The 23,641-nt window shown below is 37.6% G+C and overlaps 1 protein-coding gene and 2 long non-coding RNA genes across 10 annotated transcripts in view; all 3 read right to left on the bottom strand.

Moving 5' to 3' along the window:
- cep192 (centrosomal protein 192) overlaps positions 1-23,641 on the bottom strand; it is a 95,862-nt gene that overhangs the window by 20,051 nt on the left and 52,170 nt on the right. For all 8 annotated transcript variants that reach the window (XM_057833785.1, XM_057833786.1, XM_057833789.1 and 5 more), the window contains 5 exons: positions 16,767-16,964; positions 16,540-16,630; positions 11,996-12,175; positions 11,620-11,880; positions 11,411-11,532 (listed from right to left, as the gene is read on the bottom strand). In XM_057833785.1, coding sequence (XP_057689768.1) covers positions 11,411-11,532; positions 11,620-11,880; positions 11,996-12,175; positions 16,540-16,630; positions 16,767-16,964 — 852 coding nt within the window. The remainder of the gene's footprint in view (positions 1-11,410; positions 11,533-11,619; positions 11,881-11,995; positions 12,176-16,539; positions 16,631-16,766; positions 16,965-23,641) is intronic.
- On the bottom strand, positions 1,498-10,457 carry LOC130914524 (uncharacterized). Its single transcript, XR_009062950.1, has 2 exons — positions 3,903-10,457; positions 1,498-3,833 (listed from the first exon to the last, which is right to left on the bottom strand). It is a non-coding gene; the product is annotated as an uncharacterized LOC130914524 (long non-coding RNA).
- Positions 21,388-23,506, bottom strand: LOC130914523 (uncharacterized). The gene is made up of 2 exons (XR_009062949.1): positions 21,989-23,506; positions 21,388-21,882 (listed from the first exon to the last, which is right to left on the bottom strand). It is a non-coding gene; the product is annotated as an uncharacterized LOC130914523 (long non-coding RNA).

Raw genomic sequence — 23,641 nt, 5'->3', positions numbered from 1 at the left:
TGCTTGAAATCATACAGAAATTAACCATATGGCTAGTGACCCAATTAAGCCATTATATTTTGAGAAGGCTAAGTCCTATATATATTAAAATTTTTCAAAAAAGCTTAACTGCTAATCATTGTTTTCGGGAGTGTATGTATAAAGTATTTGGAAGTCATTTTTCAAATTTGTCTTTCTGTGCATGTGCTTTACAGTTGGTGTACAACATGGAGAAGAGGTTCCAGGAGATTTTCAATTTTATGTCTAGGGGTGAATTCCCTAATTTATAGTGAATCTCAGAAATGTGCTTTAAGAAGATATATGCAGAAGCTCAAACTGAAGGGTGAGTAGGCAAAGTATTTGTGATGTTGCTGTTATTTATAATATATATATATATGTGTGTGTGTGTGTATACAGCTATATAATTGTTATTTGTGTGTATTTGTGTTTATATGTGATCCAGTCCCAAACAGAAGCACGATCACTGTTTAATGAAGTACACTCGGCTTCAATTGGTGCACACACAGGCACTGTTAAAACCAGATCCTCAATGTACTCCAGAAATTATTGGGATGGCATGACGGTGGACATTGACTGATGGGTATGTGATGGTTTATTTCTGCATTTTGTCACTAACTAATTTTGGTGAGCTATTTCAGATCTTATTAACCTGACCCGTTTCTCATGACGATTTGTTTTAAGGTCTCTGAATGCGACGGATGTCAGAGGACTGGTAACTCTTTGGCTGTGTGTGACACAGCCATTACAAAGCATTAAGGTATATTTTCATACTGACCGTGTGTAATCAAATAAAGAAATGTATTTCTGGTTTTTATTACATGCGTGAAAAATTGGAAACAGCTTTGTCTAATGTCACGCATGTATTTAATATTTGGACATGCGTGAAAATTAGGTTTTTATGTGTTCCCTTCATATCAAGGTGGGAGCCATCTACCCAGATTAAGTTAAAAACTTCAAAGATAAAACATGGTGCTCTTCAGATTTTGTAGGAATAGCTGTAAGAGATATGTTCAATATTGGATTTGCCTTTCACAGGTGTCTGCTGTTTGGGAGTTGGTTGGGATAGACCTGACTGGGCCTCTCCCAAAAACCAAGGATGGCTTTCAGTACATTCTTACTGCCACCGATTATTTTTCCAAGTGTGTTGAGGCCTTTCCTTTAAAAAACAAAACAGCATCAGAAGTGGCATAACGTATCTGCTCAATTGTTTATAGACACAGATGCCCCCAAAGAATCCTGTCCGACCAAGGAAGAGAATTTGTCAATTAGGTATCTGAATGCATTAAATTATTTTCACAGTGGGATTTTGGCATTGTTGTTTTCCCCCTTTTTTATTTATTTTTTATTTTTTTAATTGGATTTATTTACAATGTATCAATTTTTCAGCTCAACGATAACCTTTGTGCCTCCTGTGCATTGAAAGGAGTGTTACAGCTGCATATCATCCTAAGACGAATGGGCTGGATGAGAGGACAAATAGCAAACATAAAACGGCAAGTTGTTGTTGGTGTTCTAAAATGTATATCTAATTGTACCCTTCTACTTCGTACAGCTCTTACAAAATTGGTGAACGACCGACAGGATTTGTTTGGTGGTTTGGCCTATTCAGTAGATAATTTTGACCGGATGGTCATCTGGTCAAGTGCCGTAAATAATAACTTTTTTGATTTAACAATGTTGTGTTTTCAGTTAAATTACTGTGGGCTGCAGAGGATCAAGGCAAGGTGGAGGCTGTCGTTGGACCGTATAAATTATATGACACATCTTTTCATACGCTAAAAGGCAACGGCTGGCTGTCTGATGAAGTCAGTGAGAGCAATAAGTGTTTAGCAAATAACAAAGATTCTTGCCTTTTGCCAATTTTTTTATTTTGCTATGCAAGTATTTGATGCATACATGCATATCCTCATTGAAAGGCAGCAGCCAAGTGCTGGATATAGTTTTTCTCAATGCATTTATTTTTTGCCGGAGTATAGTTGTAATGTTGTTACCCCTTTTTTTAACAGGAGCCCATTCACCAACTCTCTGCTGTGGTAGCTGGGAGTCTGCTTTTGGGAAAATTTCAGCCTGTTAGAAAGGTAATCCATTTCATGCCAATATTTAGCTATATTATTTTAACGCCAGTAACCCAAAATAACAATAATTTGGTATTGTATGTTCTTCAGAGGAAATTCCCTGTTGAAAAAAAAAGTATATTTGTCCTGTCCTGTCCTGTATGCGCTCATTGGATTTTAGTGGTTAGTGGGTTTCTTATATTTTCTTAAGACCTACCGATTCTGGAATGTATTATATATAGCTATTAATTTAGCTGATGCCATACAGAAGTTAAATTTCATTAGTAAGTTAACTACATAAATCTGTCATTGTGCAGAATTACACAAAGGAACTAACCTTTTATAGATTGTCCACATTTCTAAGAGAACACTGGTGATCAACGATCCCTTGAGTAACGAGGACAAATATGAGCAAAATCTTGCGGAATTGGAGGTAACCGCTTCAGAAAGTTTAAATTCCTAGTATGATGTTAATATGGAAGTTAATAGTTCAATGTTCATCTTCATTGTTTTGCTTATAAAACAATAATTAGGAACTTCTTGAGGTTGGCGGGCCGTGAGTTCCAAATAGAAACTTGGACTACCAAAACTGTGGCCCATAACAAGCAGCAGAACAACAGTAGCTGTGGGGTTTTCACATTAAAGGTAATGATTTTAAGATTTCGGAGTCTCTGCAGTAAAACTTTGCTGCTGTTGTTGTTTAGCACTGATATGTAACAGAATGCCTAAAATGCCATTTCAGTTTGCGGAAGAGTATATGGCCAATGGAGATCTCAGGCACAACCAGACCCACCTTCCCGAAGTTCTGAAGGCTCGAGGAGATCTAGCCTGTGCCCTCCTACAGGCTGGGAGTCTGAGATGTCTATTTAAATTTAAAAAATGTCTCAAAACTTACTTGGTCTCCTCACCTCACATAATTGAACTCCTGATTGCTCTCAATGTCACTATTTACTTTCAAAGGCATCCAAAGAACAGATCTGAGGATTTGCTGCTGCGCTTTATCCTCTCTTGCCATCATTGATCACTTATTAGGTTTGTCGCAATAAAAAAAAAGTGTTTAAAAAGGTAGTAAAATTCATGTGGCAGGTCTTAACCCCTTAATGCCTGCAATATGAAGCAATTGTCAGAGAATCACAAAATGTGAAAAATAAGGTCTTAAACCTTTTTTTTTCCAAATTTGTAAAGAAAAATGTGTAATAAGCGCTCTAATATCTATTTTCCTTGTTAAATCCTGTTTTTCTCATGGAACATGCAGATGCATGAGTTGACTTGCATCCTTTTTTTTTTTTTTTTTTTTTTTTTTTGAGGAAAGAGTTCTAAATCCTAAGTGTATCAAATGTGATTCATTTGGCAAGAAAGCTCTGTTGCTCCAAGTCTTTCAAAAAATATATTTTTTTATATCCGTAATAGACTACCATCCTTTAAATACTGTCACTGTAGGTAGCATTTTTAACAGGCTTATAATGTCTATTTTTTTCCTTTTAAAATGGTCTTAAATTGGTTTAAGCATAGACATCACAATCATACATTAAGAAGTCTGAATTTTCCCAAGTATGACTTTCAAATAGGCTTGAAATGGAGAAAGTAATCTTAAAAAGACTTATTTAGCGGAAAAAAAGCCTGTTAAAAATGTGCCACATATAGTACAGTATTAGACATCTAATCTTGCTCTCATCATCCCTCTGCTGAGCGGTTCAATGAGTTTTTCACCAGTTGACATCCAATACATTTGAAGTGCATGGGAGGTCCTCCCACTCAAAATGGATGGGACGTCTTCAGCTGTCAATGACAGAGAAAGGCAAAACCGTTAAACGTATGCTACACGTACGAGGACGTTCGACGGGACACCTTGCATCGATAGTCCCCGCGGTCGAGTTGAGCTGTCAAAAACGGGGCTCCTACTTTTACAAAAGCTCCCCATTTGTCACTTGTCACTCAGTACACCGGACTTGAAGGCGCACAGCAGTGACGTAACGAAACAGCCCAGCCCTTGTGATTGGCTGTTTAAGAAGAAGACGTCTGATTGGCTGAAGACGGGCTCCAGTTAAAAAAATGCATGTGTTCTTCTCAGTTGCGCATGACGGGTATCAAAACGATCCACACATTCGTAAGTGGGAATTTGTATTCGTAAGTGGGAATTTGTAATTGGAAGCACGTTGCAAATGCGCGTAAAACAATTCACACACACATTTGGTGAATGTGTTTGTGTTTCGCGTGCTATGTGTTTACGAATCCCACGATGTGTGTGTGTTTCGCGTGCTATGTGTTTACGAATCCCACAATGTGTGTGGTTCGCGTGCTATGTGTGTACGAATCCCACAATTGCGTGTGGTTCGCATGCTATGTGTGTACGAATCCCACAATGTGTGTGTGTTTCGCGTGCTATGTGTTTACGAATCCCACAATGTATGTACGAGTACTTATGAGACTAATCTGACCCCATATCAGTGATATTTCCACCAAAGGTAACCATTCAGGATCGCTCATTCGTGACGCAACCGATGGCAAAGGCTCCCAGGAAAGATGAACTACAATTAATCCTTACATGTTTGAACCTGAGGCGTCAGATGACGGCTATTTACTTGACACAGCATATGTCGTCATGACGCCAATTAACAGCTCGACTAGGCCTGTCGCGATAACAAATTTTAGTGTGCGATAAATTATCTCATAAATTATTGCGATATGCAATATTATTGCGCCCCCCCATTCTTTTTTTTTTGAAAAACCAATTTACAATAACACAGTGAGAATACATTATATATTAATAGATCAAGTACACCCATTTAAACGCGATAAATATTTACTCTTAAATTCAAAAATACTTTTTGAGAAATCATAATTAAAAACAATAGACCATACCTCTTAAGTAAAAGACAACAATACTCATACCGCACAGAAACACAGAATAAATAAAATGCATTTTTCAAGAAAATAATAAAATTGCACTTAATAACTTAAACATTGAGGCAAATGAAAACTTTTCCCCTCATACTTTTTGCAATGGTGTTCCATAAGGATGCAACGATACAGTTAAGTCACGGTTCAGTACGATTTTCGATACGGGGGACACGATTTTCGATCCGATTCAATACATTTAATGCTCTGAAAAAAATATAAGAAATTGTATTTTTTGTTTCTTTTTTTTATTATTTTTTATTTTTTTTGCTAACGAGCAAAAATTATATTCCCATCATATAAACATGCATTTTAGTTAATAATATTTATGTGCTTACTTCTTACTGATCTGAAGAAATTTTGTATAAAAGTTATGAGAACCATCTTTACTGTTTTTAAAGTGAGGCGGGGCACACTGTTTATTGCTACAGCTCTCTTAGCAGCTACGTTTACTACATGAGCAAGACATCCTATTTGTGGTCCGAATCCATCTGTGTCACGTACTGAATTAACAATATTTGCAGCATTATCTATATTAACTGCTATGGATTGATTTGGCCTTCTTAACTTCCATTCAGTCATGGCGGTTTATAATTCATAGATGTAGTATATGGACTACGTGTCCCATAATCACTCTGGGCTCACGTAGCCAATGGCATGGGACGTAGCACGTCTAGTTTGCTATTACATGATATCTAGTGTGTGCGCGCATTAAAAAGTTAGCAAACGCCACAGAAGTCACGTCTGCTCATTACTGCACAAGACCAGCATATGACAATCGACTTTCATAAACAGAGCGAGTTTGAAGCATAGCGCTCTTAATCTGCCACTCAAATATCCGGTGTTGTGCCGAAAAATAGCCGCCTCGCGTGAACTGTCACCCCTGACGGGAGCGCCCACACGTCAACAACAACGGCATGCCGGAGATGGTTCGCAGTCACTGACACTATCCTATTCCCCTCACTATCCACTCGCGGTGGCCTGCGCTTGTCAGTGACGTTCCTTATTCTCGCTATATGAATATACAACTTTAGCATTTGTTAATAATACGCTCTGTGTGTAGTATCATCCATCGATTTTCCTTTTTAAATGAGCACTTTTAAGCGAACGCAAGAAGTAACAACGGGAACATTTTTAAACAGGCATTTCACGGGACAGCATTTCGACTCTTCGGCCAATCACGGGAGAGCATTTCGACTCTTCGGCCAATCATATAGCGAGAGCGAGTGGATAGTGAGGAGAAGAGGATAGTGAACCTACACCGGTATACGTTGAACAATAGGATACAATGGGAACGATTGGCCCCGGCGCTATTTTTTTGCCGGACTTGGAATGAAGATGCATTTTGCGCAGTTGGTAACAAGGAATCCGAACTTTTAACAGCACGTCTGCCACACGCGCGCACGCACATGCACGCGAGGCGATAAATTGCAGCGGAAAAATTACCGCCTTCATTTTTATTTACTGTGCGATAAATGGAATTATTGCATATTGCAACAGGCTTAAGCTCGATACTTCACGAACAGGAGAGTGAGTGGTAAGCCTAAATCCAGCATCGTGATTTTTTTATTTGAGAGAATGCGATTACATGGTTGTATATTTTTCCATGCTCTCCACATAACTAAAACTGGATATTAGGTAATGGGACAGCTCCTACCGATCTAAATATGGTAAAGCTAGCCCAAATGTGGCTAAATGAATGATATGTTATTGATTTTTCAAAATAAATGACAAAACGATTTTATTTTCCAGGTGTTGCTGTAAACCGTCAAGTAATTACCCTTCCAAGAGTTTGCCTGTGTCGTCAGGAGATCCCAGACGTGAGAGCCAAACTTGAGGAGGCTGAAGCACTGACAGGGGCATGAATTACATTAAAAAATAAAACCATAAATTGTAAACAACATTGACACATTTTGTTGACTGTTTAATGTATTCTATTGGTATATAATATATTGTAATTATATTACATTCTGAAAAAATATTCAATAAGCCACAATAATAAATGATACCAGATTTATGTTCAATCAGCATCAGCTTTCGCTGTCAGATTGTGACACAACATAGAAAGCTAAGTTATACCAAGCACACAATGGCACACATCAAAGAACATAAATTTAGTAAGCAACACAAAGTTAGGATAGCAACGGACTAGCGCAACATTGAAAAATGATAATGGCAGTGGGAAATATGTTTTTAGTCTTTCCTGTAGCATTAAGTGTTCTCTATACAAAGATAAATCATTATCATTAAAATGTGAAGGTAACTAGATTTATCTTTTAAAAAATGTGTACTGTGTATAGACCCCACTCACAATGACGTCACAACCACGCCTCCGCGACATATTGTCCGTCAGCTCGTCGGGTTTAAGCATTACCGCTACGTAAATTCCTCCTATTATGGCGTGTTTTTCTGCTCGTTAACATTAATAATCAAAATGGTGAAGGCGTGTGTGGCGGTTGGTTGCAATAACAGAGAAGATTGAATACGGTAGAACTTCAAGTCTCTCAGTCTGAGAGACCCGGAGAGGAGAGCGAGATGGACTGCTGCAATTCGACGAGAAAACTGGGCACCAAACGATCACTACAGATTATGTAGTAGTCATTTTATATCTGGTAAGATGCATTTAATATATATTAAGAGGGTTTTGGGCTAACAACCACAATTAAGATCATTGCTAATCGCCGACAACATACAGTTTCAAATTCAAGATGCTTATTTCTTCCACCATCATTATTTTTTTAATAATATTTAGCTGGTACCAAGTGAAAGAAGTTAAACAGGTGTGTCCAAACCTTTTGCAAAGGGGGCCAGATTTGGTGTGGTAAAAATGCGGGGGGCTACCTTGGCTGATTTACATAGAACAATATATTTAAACAAATTTTAGCAAGCCCTTCTGTGTGTCACATTTGCTTTATTATTTTTTTTAATTCATAAATTTAACAATCTCGTCTTTGTGGCGTTCTCTTTCGACACTCGGGCTCTTGCGAAATACTGCTGCTGTGAAATGAAACTAGCTTCAAGTTGCTATAATTTCTCGCTGCATATCTTCCCTGTAATGTTGTCGTACATGTCAGCGTGTCTTGTTTGGTAATATCGCGTCACATCGAACTCTTTGAAAACACCGACTGTCTCTTTGCAAAAGAGGCAGACACAGTTGTTGCATGTTTTATTGAAGAAATAGTCCAATATTCACCTATCCTTGAAGCGTCGGCCATTGCAGTCAACTTTTTTTTTTAACTGATTGTCGCCATTTTAGAAAATTGGAAGTAAAGGGTCACACGGGGTAATGTTGCTTAGAGTGGTGCTCCTAAAGTTTTTCAAACTTTCGTGAGAATAGGCTGATTTTGTGTGGACAAGATAGTTGTAGATATCAGGGTAGCAGATGTCAGGCAGAGGGCGAAGACAGCGGGTCGAAAAATATCTATTTAGGCATCAAATATGGATCTGGCGAATGGATAGATTGAAGCTTTTCCACATAACGCCTTTTATGCAACGCATCCAATGAGTTTACAGCATCTGAAAGCACCGGGGCTTCCATGAATTGCACTATAAATTGCACGACAAATTGAAACCATTGAGAATACGGATAAACACTGACGGACAATATGACGGCCGGATGCAGCGACACGTCATTCTGTGACGTTGGCGAGTAGGGTCTATATGACTAGTTTATGATTTCATGTCATTAAAATTTGCTACATTTATTTCTCCTAAGTCATCGTCGTCTGATGTCACAGACGGAAGAAATTCAGCATCTGGCAGGCCTCATAGGATCTCTTCAGTCGTCATCGCTGGACACCGCATCACTTGGGTCGTCATATGACTCGACCCACTCTCTCTTGATTTTGGGAAACTGGGTGGCGACTGACTTGCAACGCTTTTTTCATCGTGTTGAGGGTTTCCACCGCTTAATTTTTTATGTTTGGCTTCCTGGGAAAAAAAAAAAAAAATCACAGCAGCATGAAAATATTGGATGAATCCTAATTTTAATGAGAATTTCTTGGTGATCAAATAATAATGCCCCAGTCAAAGCAGCATCAATTTGATGCTATTGTTCCCTCTTCAAATAGGCAGACCTTGATGTTGATGCTGTAGTACAATAGTTATTGTTTTATTGAGATGTACAGTGGTACCTCTACATACGAATTTAATTCGTTCCAGGACCTTGTTTGTAAGTCGAAATGGTCGTATGTCGAGCAGGATTTTCCCATAGGAATACATTATAATTCCATTAATTCGTTCCAAAGCCTAAAAACATATACTAAATTCTTAATAAATACTGCTGGCACTGTTACAAATGGCAATTAAACATAGAAAAACAAATAAGTTATAAATAAATAATTCAGAATAATATAATAATAAGAAGAATAATTAATAATTATTCCTGTAAATAATGTAACGAATCGGATTCTAATATGGCGGACACTTTTTACTGTCCCTGAACGCACCGCGAAGTGAGATAGGTCGGTGCGGTAGAGATAATACTTTCGTTTTCTTGAGAGCAGTCAACTGCTTAAGACAATGGGCGTTTTGTGTTGGATAAGTTCTTAAATTAATGATAAAAACGTGACGAAGCTGGCGATTTCCTTGGCAATGTTACCACAATGATAATTTTCACCTTAACTTATAAATAGTGGCGAACGGTGGTCGGAAGAGGACCACGGAGCTGTATTGTTGAGCCAGTTCAGGCTTTTTACTGTCCCTGAACGCACCGCGAAGTGAGATAGGTCGGTGCGGTAGAGATAATACTTTCGTTTTCTTGAGAGCAGTCAACTGCTTAATGGGCGTTTTGTGTTGGATAAGTTCTTAAATAAATGATAAAAACGTGACGAAGCTGGCGATTTCCTTGGCAATGTTACCACAATGATAATTTTCACCTTAACTTATAAATAGTGGCGAACGGTGGTCGGAAGAGGACCACGGAGCTGTATTGTTGAGCCAGTTCAGGGACACGCACCCCAAGCTCATATTTTTCTATAACTTGCATCTTCATTTCAAAGGTAAGCATCACTTTTTTCCTTGTTTCTCCAACTGTATCAACTTTTTTTGAAAACTGTGTTGATTTCTCACACAAGAAAATCCACCGTGCGTTCGTTTGCAGTGCTGTCATGTCGTCGTATTTCGAGCAACTCGTCGGATGTAGAAACAAATGGCGGCTCAAATTTTACGTCGGATGTCGAAAAGATCGTGTGTCGAAGTGATCGTATGTAGAGGTACCACTGTATTTGATATATTAGGGCCTGGCAGGTAGATTGTTTTATATATAGGCTTTATATTTACCCTGTGACAGGCGAAAAAACAACGAGCCAAGGACCCATTTGGTTCTGGGGACATTAGAATTTACATAATACCTATTGATATAGTAATAAAATCACATGAGTAGACCTGTCAGCAAACCTATCTACTTCAGACAGGGCAACAGCAACAAAAAAAAAAAAATGTTGCGCTTCAACAAACAGGCAGTAGGAGTCCTCCTCGTTTATCAACAGAAGTGCATCAAATTATAGAATCAGAAAGGTAAGGGGTCTACTTACGTCTTTGTAAAACCAAGGCTGCATTGTTGTAGGTTTTCAAAGCCGTCGTCGCTGAAATGATGAAAATGAGCCGATTGGGGACCTGTACGCATGCTCACAAAAACGGTCCAAATCTTTGCAGGAGAAGTTTTTTTGGACCACTCATAGAGTCTCGAGTCTTCCTGTGAACAATTCATCGCTACACATCGAGATGGCATGACGAATCTCGCGAGTAAAACCCAGACAATGTTTGCAATATATGGCGAGGATCGCGTGGTGCTATATTTCCGTGTTCAGAGTGGTGGCGAGGCTCCCTGGAAGTTACATCATCAGGCAGCGGTCGGCAGGGCAGCGCGTCCCTCGTTGCTATGGTGTTACTATGGCCATAATTCAAAAACTACGCGGTCAATTATTTATTTATTTATTTTTAATGTGACTTTTTGAGACGGAGAATATCATTTTTTTTTAAAGGGAAAATTCCATAACTTTTTCTTAATTGGCAAGGTTTCAATTACTTCCATCCATCTCAGTTTTATTGGATTGTTAAAAAGTTCCCAGTTTTTTGGGGTCACCCAGTATATAATAGATATTGGTTACGCGAGGCATGACATTCCTTTAGCGGAGCTCCATCTAGTGGATGCATAAAACAACCCCAACCACTATTATGCCTTATAATGCGGTGCACCGTATACTGTATATGAACAGTTTTAAACTAGGCCATTCATTCAAGGTGCGTCTTGTACTCTGAAACGCTTTATAGTGCAGAAAATTCAGTACTTTTATCTTAAACTAGCATTTTACATTTGCTTTGACTGTCAGACTCATACTTCTGTGCTAGTTATTTACGTTGGCAAGTTTCAAACATTAAAGTTTTAGGAGTGATTTAGAAATTTCAACTTTATATTCCTTACAACACTTTATAATGAAAGTGAAAAAGCATTTTACCTTCGGAACTGCTGCCTTGAGATCTCATCCCCACAAAAAAGCACAATAGTAGCCAGCAGAGGGGAATCAGACTGGCACAGTGTTTGCTCTCTTTGTGTTGATTTCAAGAGCACTGTGATTGCCTAAGAAAAAAAATACAATACAAAAAAGTTATCATTGATATTGATTTCTCCCTACCCTGCATGCTTGTTTGGTGGTCATTCTCCTACCTCTTGTGTTCTTTCCTTTAGTACAAACTGAGATGGTGATAGGCTGATAATAAAAGGGTCCATAACTGATCGAGTCATTACATCAGAGAAGGCCACAGCTTTGACGAATGCCGCTCTGGAACCGGTGTTTCTCACATACAGACACACCTTACTAAGATGATTAATAGCAATGTCTGACATTGTGGCCACATATCCATCCGCCTGCTTTCTCTGATCCTCCAGAATTATGTTGCTGGTGCCACCATAGCCTGAGAGAGGAATCTAAGAAAAGACATTAAGAGAATGTGACCATAAACCATGCCTTGATATACTTACAGGACGTTATCAAATGTTTAATACCTGGAAAATGAGGGCTGAAAATGAAAATCAATCTTACAGTGAATTTGATCGTTGGTTGTGATGGCCGAACTCCAGATTGTTTGATCTCCAACTTGGCTAACATGCAGGCCACCCGAGTCGGCGCGAACAGCAGGTGGACAGTCACATCCTCTCGTGGACGGATGGAAAGCTCCCCGTGCCTGGTCATACGCTCGTCTGGACTGAACAAACTCTGTAGCTGAGAAACACAGTCATAAACTTAAATTATTACAATCAACTCAATATCTGCCATTGACAGTAGGGGTGGGAACTACGCCTGTCGCGATAAATTGTCATAGGCGATATATTGACTCATAAATGATTGCAGATATGCAATATTATTATAAAAAAAAATTTAAACCAATTCAACCCCTAATTTAATGACAATACGTCCTGATAGGTCACCCATTCTACTGCAATAAATTGTTATTCTTAACTATATATTAAAAATAATGTTAAAAAAAATAAAAATTAAAAAAAAAGCATAACGAGTCATTGGAAAGCTAAGTGCAACAAGTGTTTATTATTTATTTTATTTGGTTGCCAGCTAATTTAAAACCACATTATTCATTGCCTATTTGATTTTGATAATGGGTGTCATTCTAAAGCAACTCTTGAGATTAACCCGACAAATCTTTATTTACATGTTGAACATAGTGTGCTTTTATTTTGAAATATTCATCTGAAGTACATTTGCTAAGCCACAAACCGTATGCTTTGCACTCAAAAAAAAGTGCACTTTTCTTCAATTTTCATCATACATATGGAGGCATGAAAATGGGTCAGGGCTTAAAAAGGTGAGAAGGGTGTGGAGGAAATATGTTCCGGTACACTGTACAACCCAACAAAATATTGAGCTCTGTCGGCCCACACTGTGTTTCAGCAGGGCCATGCAGAGACCGGCGGGGGGGCCAGGTGATCATAGATCAAAAGGGGCACATGAACAAGTATTTAATACTCCTTACAACAACATAACTTCAATTTTAACCAGCTTTAGATTATAACTGGCTGTGACATACTTTAATTGGGAGGGGGCAACAGTGAATAGAAATCAACATTGTCATCAACACTTTCTGGCTGTGACTCAGTCACAGCCTCTTTTCTTCCTTCAACCTCCACATCAAAACTTCCTTCTTTATTTTCTTCTTTATCTTATTCCTTCCTTCTTTATTATTCAATCAAAAAAAAAAAGTTGCTTCGATCAAAAACAAAGGTGCTTCAGTCAAAATATATATTTTCAACCCAAAAAACGTCACTTCAATAAAAAAAAATTTAAATGCAGACATAAATTTGAGACAAAAAAAGCATTTGAAAACTGTTTTTCTTGATTTTTACAAATTTTTCGATTGAAGTAATGTTTTGCGTTTGGGCCCCATTTTGGCTAGGACATTTGTGTCTTTATTATTCAATCAAAAAATAAGTTGCTTCAGACAAAAAAAAAATATTTTAAAAAAATTTCAATTAAAAAAAAATCAGAAAAAGTGCGCATGCGTCAATCATCGGTTAACTAAGTGAGCAGCTTGAGAGGATTTGATGACTCACTATGAAGCATTTAATAAAGCCAAGCATTTTCCTACTACTTTATTCTTGTTTAAGAATAATTCGGTGGGACAGTAACATGTTTAAAACTTATCATAATTATTACATCTTGAAGTGATTAAAGACCATTTATAAATTATACTTTGGAAAATAAAAAGTGAAAAAACGTCATATATATACAGTGCCCGCCATAATTATAGGCACCCCTGAAAAAGATGTGCTTTTTAGCTTCTAAAATTTTTTTTTTTATTCAAATAATATGGGACCTTAATGGGAAAAAAAGAGAAAAATCCAACCTTCACTACAAGTGCATTCATTCAGTGGGGAAAAAAATCCCACATAAAGAAAAAAATTATTTGACATCAAATAATGTGTGTCACTATTAGCACCCCTGGTGTTAATACTTTGTACAATCCGCTTTTGCCAACAAAACAAGGTCTGGGGACTGAGATGGCCATGGGAGGAGCTTGATTTTGTGTCTGGTGAACCATTTCTGTGTAGATTTGGCCATATGTTTAGGGTCATTGTCTTGCTGAAAGACCCAGTGACGACCCATCTTCAGCTTTCGGGCAGAGGGCAACAGATTTTGATACAAAATATCCTGGTATTTCAAAGCATTCATGATGCCATGCACCCTAACAAGGTTTCCAGGGCCTCTGGAAGGGAAACAGCCCCACAGCATCACTGACCCACCCCCATACTTCACAGTGGGTATGAGGTGCTTTTCAGCATGCACATCTTTCGTGGCACGCCAGACCCACTTAGAGCATATGACCAAAGCACACGGTCCCAGTTGAAGCCTGGGACCGTGTGCTTTGGTCAGATGAGACCAAGTTTGAGCTTTTTGGCAACAAACACTCTACCAGGACATTTTAGATCAAAATCTGTTGCCCTCTGCCCGAAAGCTGAAGATGGGTCGTCACTGGGTCTTTCAGCAAGACAATGACCCTAAACATATGGCCAAATCTACATAGAAATGGTTCACCAGACACAAAATCAAGCTCCTCCCATGGGCATCTCAGTCCCCAGACCTTGTTTTGTTGGCAAAAGGGGGTTGTACAAAGTATTAACACCAGGGGTGCTAATAATTGTGACACACACTATTTGATGTCAAATAATGTTTTTTTTTTTTTTTTATGTGGGATTTTTCCCCCCACTGAATGAATGCACTTGTAGTGAAGGTTGGATTTTTCTCTTTTTTTCCATTAAGGTCCCATATTATTTGAATAAAAAAAAATATATTAGAAGCTAAAAAGCACATCTTTTTCAGGGGTGCCAATAATTATGGAGGGCACTTCGTAGTTTTCACTTATCGCGGCGGGTTCTGGTCCCCATTAACCGCAAAAAAAAGGAGGGATCACTTTATTTCTGAAAAGCTTTAATTAAGAAGCAAGATTCATTCCCACCACTTGTCGGGCCGGCAGTCAGCTCAAGTCCCAACCAAAAATAACGCGCCTCAGGCGGACAACGGGATCGATGCGAGGTGCTCCCCTCCATCCGAGAGCATGCCGCTTATTTTGACTCAACAGTGTGATTCTTCATTTATATTAGTTAAATACACAAGCTTGACGCTAACTTAACGGGAGTTATTTTTTCACAGGAAATTTGGCTAGCTATGGCAGTGTTCAACGTACGTTGCAACGAACGGCAGTAACTATTATTTCGTAAAATAGAAAAACAATTAAAACCATTACTCACCAAATTCAACCTGCTGGCAAATGCAGGCAAGTGTGTATACAGCGCTCAGGTCTGCCCCGGCGTGGATAAGGCCTGCTTTTTGTTTTCGCAGCTTTGCAATGCAACCAAAGGCTCTCCAAGCACTCCATGTACACGTGAAGAGTGTGCGCGATTGGAATAATGGAACGCAGTTTGGGCCTATGATTGGTTCTCATCAGCAAAGCAGCCAGAAGGATTTGACTGACTGTCCAAGTGAAACTTTTTTAAAGGACAGATTTCTGAAATGCTCAGTTTACGTACTAAGTTAATCACATGATAATAATAATAAAAATTTTTCAAAAAGCTCCCGGATTCTCCCCAAAAAATTTTCTCCTCGGAGCTACACAATTCACGTGGGTCACCCTTTTTGACTTCAAAACGGCAAATTTAGCCGAAAGGTGAGACATTTTCATGTCTGCGTATGGTGTCAGTAATACATTTTTTCTTTATTTCGCATCTTTTGAAAATGCTGTAAACCAACGACTTTTCATGTTTGAAGTGTCACCTTTTAACCATAAATTTTGCATTTTGCAGTAGACTGCCAATGTTTTATAGCAGGCTAAAGTGGTTGCTACAATGTCTTTTTTTTTTTTACCTTAGCCTCAATGTAGCAATGCTAATGTTTTACAATGTTTAACATAGTTGTGTTCATTTCGCATGTCTGATCTTTGATTGTACGGTGCGTTGATGACCAATAAACATCTGTGAAAGGAAGTGAAGTCTCACATGCGATCAACACGCGCATGTGCTGAGTGCACGCAGCACACGCAAACACACCCACACCCAAATGTATGCACGCACGCGGCCATAAATCGCAGCCGGAAAAATTACAGACCTCCTTTTTATTTATCTTACGATAAATTGACTTATTGCGACAGGCTTAGTGGGAATCTCTGGATAGCTCGCGATACGATTTGCGAGAATGTCCATGATAATGATTATCTCACGATATGGCAATACAACAATTATCAATACATTGATCAGGAAATCATTCTACGATATCGTACAGTACTGCTAATAAACAGAAAGACAAGCTCTTTTCATCCTTCTGCTGGGAACTGAAATAAGTTCATCATTAGTAGTGGTCCAATCCGTTTGAAGTGGGAGGGTGTCAGCCTATAAACATTCACTCATTCGTTCCGATCCCTCCCACTCTTATCCCTCCCGTCAACACAAGGACGGATCATTTTTTGCCTTGTAATATAACAATATTTTATAACTGAGCACACAACGTTTTGAGGTTAATAAGCCGCCCGCTCCTGCACAGGATGCCTTCATTTGAATTACAAATAATTTCTGTCAATTTACCTGAAAACAGTCTTGGTCTTGACCACGAATAAGTAACCGAAGTTGCTGAGTTGCAGTAGATGAATTGTTTCTAAGTACCAGCTTCTGTTGACTGAGGAATACAAAAAAAAAAAGTTTTGATATTTTTTAAGTTATGGTCATGGTTACTTTTCTGGATATCACTATCAATATTTCAATGTAGTCATCAAATATTTATGAACACAATAAAAAGTTCTAAAGTTCCTTACACCGCTCGCCCTAAAGTGACACCTCCCCAGGCTACAAACTGCTTGTTGGATAGAATTGGTGGAACATCACTGCTCAAACAAGAATTGAGGACAGAAGCAGCAGAGGTTTTATTGATGCCCGATTCTTCTGAGACAATCTCTCCTTTCAATTTTAATTCATACTGGGGGCCTGATGGCAGCACCAAAATGTTGAGAAGGCTGTAACAGAAACATAATTAGAATGAAGCGATTCAAAACATGTTTTTTAAACAAATTGCAGTTATAGTATGTGTAATGAAATTAAGTGGCATCCCATTCATAATTCAATGTTTGTCTTATTTATCCAAAGGTTATTCCAGTGGGTTGAGATCATGACTTTGGAAAGACCAGTAAGGGTAATCAACACCAGCCTTTCTCACACATAATTCCATGCAGAATTGTGACATCATCCTAACATAAAATTACTGGTATGAATTATAGCAAAGACTGGGAGCAGACGTTTTCATCCAAAATCAGTATATAACCTCACAAATTGCTTATTAATTAGGGCTGCAACTAACAATAATTTTTATAATCGATTAATCGGACGATGAATTAAATGATTAAAACAAATAGAATTTATCAGTACACAAGTCAGAAAAAAAGTCCTGTTCTTTCAACTTGGAAAAAAAAAATGCTGCCTAGTGACCTTTTTTTTTTTTTTTTTTTTTTTTTTTAAATAGTGGGCAAAGCGCTGATATAAATTGTGTCAATGACTCATTTGTTTTCTTTAAACAAACTAAACAACAAAATCGAATAAGGAAGAGGCAGACTGTAATGAATCAGTTTTCTTTGTCAAACAGTTGTCCAAAAATACAATCCAAATCACTCTCTTGTATGACCATTTACAGTTTTAAAGGGAGTTTGTTGTGAAGGAGACTAAGCTCAAATATGAATGTGATTTCTTTATAAGAAGAAATGAGACAACTATCTAAAAATTACTAAAGTGCTAATATGCTTCTCCAAAAAAACAATACAGACACTTAAGACACTGATTAGCATAATCGCTATCTAGCTTAGCACTCAGAGCTAAGCAGTAATGTCTCATCAAGAAAGAATACAAAAAATACTATTGGTTTCATTTACTCACTTCTGATGGAGGCACACTAGATCCAACAACACAAAAGACAATCCAACTATTCGTAAAGTTATTAAATTCAGCAACCCAACCTGAGTGTAGCAGTGAACTTTCTCTCTTGCTCTAATTACGCACGCAGCCTCACATTACACACAAACAAGGACCCAAATTGGACTGCTCATAGCTTCCGGCAAAAATTGATTATCAAATTCGTTGGCAACTAATTTATTAATCGATTAATTGTTGTAGCCTTTTCATAATGGTCAAATATCAACATAAACACTAATGTTGGGCATCGTCTGAAATTGAACGATTCCGGTTCCATGTTTCGATTCCGGTTTCGGACGATTCTCGATTCCAATTCTTTTAAGAGGCAGGGTCAAAAAATATATAGTTTAAAAATTTATTAGTTTATATAAATGTCTAAACGTCTCGATTTTTTTTTTTTTAATTATATGAATTTAAAATCTACTATTATTATTTATATGAATTTAAAATTATTATCATTAATACAATTAATATGAAATAAATTATATGAACTTCTAACAGGGTTATTTTTAACCTGTATATAAATATCAGTCTTTGAACTCGAATGTGATGAAGTTTCTTTCCACAGGAGTGCACTTTCACAAAGATGTTTATTTTTGAAAAGCTCACGAAGAAAACATTTACCGGTACTTATGTTCTTTTGCCATACATTTACCTTAGCTGGGAGCTACAACGAAGCATTAGTAGAAATGCTTCTATTGATTATAATTTGATGTACATGAGGCAAAATAATAAGGTTTCCCTATTTGTAAAACCAATTCTGTTTTGTTTACAGACACATGCAATGTTTATGTTGTGACAATACCAGTTAGGCCAGTGAGTGGTGCTGTAGGAGTGTACGTATAATGCTGAGAAGAAGAGATGAGAGCGTCTGGCTAGGATGCTTTGTGATGTGGTGCTATGTTTTCACTGCGTTCATTAAAAGTTCATGAGTTCATTAAAAAAGTAATCGAATGCTTCATATGGCTGATTCTTTATAAATAAGCAACACAACAGATTCCAAAACAAAAATCCTTTTAATACTGTTGATTTTAACGGCGGTGTCTACTGCTTTAAAATGGCAGCTGTTTAGTACCGCCAGCGAGTGTCATTTTGCATCTATTTCTCTTTATATGTTCTAACGCCGCTGTCATTTTGCATCTAGTTCTATATACATGATATCGACTATAGCCCGACGTAATAATACGACTTATTCTCGTACTATTTTCCATCCATCCATCATCTACTGCTTAATTCAGGGTCGGATTGAGGGAACAGCAGAAGACAGACCTAATGTATTGTTTTACTTACCTGGTTCTGACGGCGCAGCGTGTCAACTAAGTAGCACTCGGCTAGCTTTGCATTTGGCACTTAGGCTATATTCCATGAAACCGGTCGTGCATAATTGGTCATGTAGCCACCTTTGCGTGATATCATGATATAGTTGTGTTGCAAATGTTGCACTGAGCTGACTGGTCATTTTTTTGTAAAGTTAAGCCAAACTTTTGAGCGCCACCGCACCATGTCCATGTTTGTAATCAAGTTGCAATGCACCAACACGCGTTTCTGGTGGCTTCTTCGTGGTTTTCGGCAGCATTTTTTTTCCGCTTGGCGTTCAGGACATCGAAACATGGAATTGAAATTTAAAAATTCGAACGGTTGCGGGAGAACCGGAGTGTTAGAACCGGGTCCCATCGATGCTCAATACCCAACCCTAATAAACACAATTCTAAACCTTAACCCTTGGGCGTTATTTTATCTTGACTAAATTCTTGTGATTTTGTCCAAAAAATGGCTTTTCCTTTGAAGTGTGATAACTAAGTCATTTCTGAATATTTTTTCACTTTCAGCCACTCAAAATGTTCAGTGGCGTCAGACCTATCTACACATATAAAGTTTTTTATTTTTTTTAATTTTTCAATGCCCCCTATGGACAATAATAGCAGCATTATCCGAATAGCAAAACTAACTATGCTGTATATATATAAAAAACAAAAGTCTAATTTGAATATTCCATATCACATAGTTAGAGGCTTGAATAAGTCGTTAAGTCATAACAACCGATTTTTTTATGCATGCCCAGTTTTTACACATTTGCAGTTTTCTCATTTACACTAAACTCTTGTGATTTTGTCCAAAAAATGGCTTTTCCTTTGAAGTGTGATAACTAAGTCATTTCTGAATATTTTTTCACTTTCAACCACTCAAAATCTTCAGTGGCATCAGACCTATCTACACATATATAGTTTTTTATTTTTTTTATTTTTCAATGCCCCCTATGGACAATAATAGCAGCATTATCCGAATAGCAAAACTAACTATGCTGTATATATATAAAAAACAAAAGTCTAATTTGAATATTCCATATCACATAGTTAGAGGCTTGAATAAGTCGTTAAGTCATAACAACCGATTTTTTTATGCATGCCCAGTTTTTACACATTTGCAGTTTTCTCATTTACACTAAACTCTTGTGATTTTGTCCAAAAAATGGCTTTTCCTTTGAAGTGTGATAACTAAGTCATTTCTGAATATTTTTTCACTTTCAACCACTCAAAATCTTCAGTGGCATCAGACCTATCTACACATATATAGTTTTTTATTTTTTTTATTTTTCAATGCCCCCTATGGACAATAATAGCAGCATTATCCGAATAGCAAAACTAACTATGCTGTATATATATAAAAAACAAAAGTCTAATTTGAATATTCCATATCACATAGTTAGAGGCTTGAATAAGTCGTTAAGTCATAACAACCGATTTTTTTATGCATGCCCAGTTTTTACACATTTGCAGTTTTCTCATTTACACTAAACTCTTGTGATTTTGTCCAAAAAATGGCTTTTCCTTTGAAGTGTGATAACTAAGTCATTTCTGCATATTTTTTCACTTTCAACCACTCAAAATGTTCAGTGGCATCAGACCTATCTACACATATATAGTTTTTTTAATTTTTATTTTTTAATGCCCCCTATGGACAATAATAGCAGCATTATCCTAATAGCAAAACTAACTATGCTATATATATATATATATATATATATATATATAAAACAAAAGTCTAATTTGAATATTCCATATCACAGTTAGAGGTTTGAATAAGTCCACAAGTCGTAACAACCAATTTTTTTATGCACACCCACTTTTTACACAATTGCAGTTTTCTCATTTACATTCAACTCTTGTGATCTTGTCCAAAAAAATGGCTTTTCCTTTGAAGTGTGATAACTAAGTTATTTCTGAATATTTTTTCACTTTCATCCACTCACAATGTTCAGTGGCATCAGACCTATCTAAACATATAGTTTTTTTGTTTTGGCCCCCTATGGACAATAATAGCAGCATTATCCTAATAGTAAAACTAACTATGCTATATAGGCTATATATAAATCAAACTAAAATATTTTATATTACATAATTACATCATTGGATAAGTAAAAGTCGTAACAATAGATTTTTTTTTTTTAGAACAAGACTGTGACAACGTGACAATAACTGATTTGATGATAGAATTTATGTTAACAATTTTACAAAACATACATACAATATAACAGTTAACATAATAACAACATACACAATTCATGATGTGCACTTTGAGATTTGTTGTTCAAATGTAAAGTGCGTTATAAATAAAATGTATTATTATTTATTATTATGTTCGAAGCCCGAAGTGGCTTTGTGCAAAGGCCACATTGTTTGCGCTTGGACGGGGGTCCAGCTCGCTGCTCAACCAAGCCTTCGGCAGAAGGCGGTGGTTCCCGTTTTAGGACTTCTGGCCGAATTAGAGCCTTGCCAAGTTCCTCAAGAAATAGTCGGCGCTTGTAGCTTTTCTTCACGTTCCACTCAGGGTAGATCTCCGTGAACAGCACAAACGAGGGTAGATCTCCGTGAACAGCACAAACGCGCTGCATGACGAAATGTCCGGCATGTGAAAAAGCTCACACATTGGCCACCTGAGTGCGCGCCGGCGGCAGGAGTATGTGCCACAGGCCTGCAAAGCACAAGCGCACACAACAATAACAGCTTTGATCTTTGATCAGCTTTTACAAGACAAACCTTGATATGCAAAACATTTGCTTACTCACGCTCGTCATTACCTCGATCGCCGTCATTTTCGTCATGCGCCTGAACGTGGTCATGTCCGTGCCCCCGCCTTCTGCTCCCCGCTTTCATCTCGTTATGTTGTCAACTATTTCCTAATCCTCGTCATCAAAGCCGTCCTCCTCCGGCATCGAAAGTCCGGAAGAATTTGTTCAATGTCTTCTGGGCTCTCCAAAGAAGCGTCCGAACAAAGGTCGTCGTCGTCGGAATCAGGATTTTCTAACACCATTCGAATCGTGTCCTGCGGTGAAATACTTCTCGCCGCCATCGATCACAGTTGTGTTGGAAGAAATGCAAAATGGTGATCCTCGCGAGAACAGAGACTCCCAAAATGCCCAGAACCAACGAGAGTAAAGAAATTCAAACACCCGACCAATAAAAGTTGAAATTCAAACGACAACAATAAACACGTGGTTTTTTGTTTTGGTTTTTTTGCATTTCCGGGAAGTACCTTTTTATTGTCTTGTGCAAACGTGCAAAATTGCAAATACGCATGCCCAAATAGACTGAAAGTGAGCTCAGACAACATTGACACCATTTTTTTGGTAAAGCCAACCGTCTTTATTGCATTAATTTTTGACCGATCTGAAGCTAGCTTCGCAAGCAAATTCATGTATTGGCCTATGGCTCCATCTAGTGACTTCTGGGTGTCAACACAAAATTTTTTTTATCTGCATGTTTTTGACTCGCCAAAGAAGCGATTGCATCAATAATCACGGAAAATGCATTATAAAACATCAGGTTTACAGCATATCAAAAATCATGATTTATAATGGGAGTCAATGAGCCAAAAAATGGCAAAATAACAAGAGTTTAGTGCAAATCTTCCCAGCTTGTTTGCAATAAGTTAGAAATTGCCGGATGGTGCCATTTCGAACTTCTACATGATTTAGTATCCTGCAGGAAATATCAGCTCCCTAGTGTATTTTTTCATATGCTTTTTTCCCTTTTAAACACAGAAAAAAACGAAAAAAGCCAAAAAATGGACAAATAACACCCAGGGGTTAAAGAAACCCTTCACCGAAAAGCTAAAACTATTGTTGCTACAACACAATAAAACCTATAGATTAGGAATGGGATGCCATTTAAATTGAAGAGTCAAGGAACGTGAGCAAATACTTTGAGCAAAATACTGTGTCACGATAGTGATATGCTACATTCTTAATTTCTTATAACATTTGAATTATTTGATGAACACATACGACAACTCAGCTTTGCTCAAAACCCAATTTTGCACAAATGGAAGGAATGTCTTGTATCTAATAATGCTCGGAAGTGGTTTTAACTTTTAAGACTATTGTGCTAGCACAATATAATCATTTAATATGATAATGAAACAAATTGGGTTCTGAGCTATGTGGGTTACAAGTTGTTTTCTGTTCTATTGGCAAGTGCTATTTCCAATTGTATTGAATGCATTACTCACATACTGGTTGAGAGGGGGGAATTCACAGCATCATTTCAGTCTTTTGTAAAAAGTTATCAATAAATATGTCATTTATTCATTATTATTCTTTTTTTTTTTTTTGGGGGGGGGGGGGGGGGGGGCAAACATCTTTCCAATGTGGTAGTACCGGTAGTTGCAATTTGTGTTCACCCACCTAGTAGTTTATGAAATGTTATTCATGTACCATGAGTTCAACCGTGAA

This window comes from Corythoichthys intestinalis, chromosome 4 (genome assembly GCF_030265065.1).
Source record: "Corythoichthys intestinalis isolate RoL2023-P3 chromosome 4, ASM3026506v1, whole genome shotgun sequence".
Classification (NCBI taxonomy): domain Eukaryota; kingdom Metazoa; phylum Chordata; class Actinopteri; order Syngnathiformes; family Syngnathidae; genus Corythoichthys; species Corythoichthys intestinalis.
This window is presented reverse-complemented; position numbering and strand designations above follow the sequence as displayed.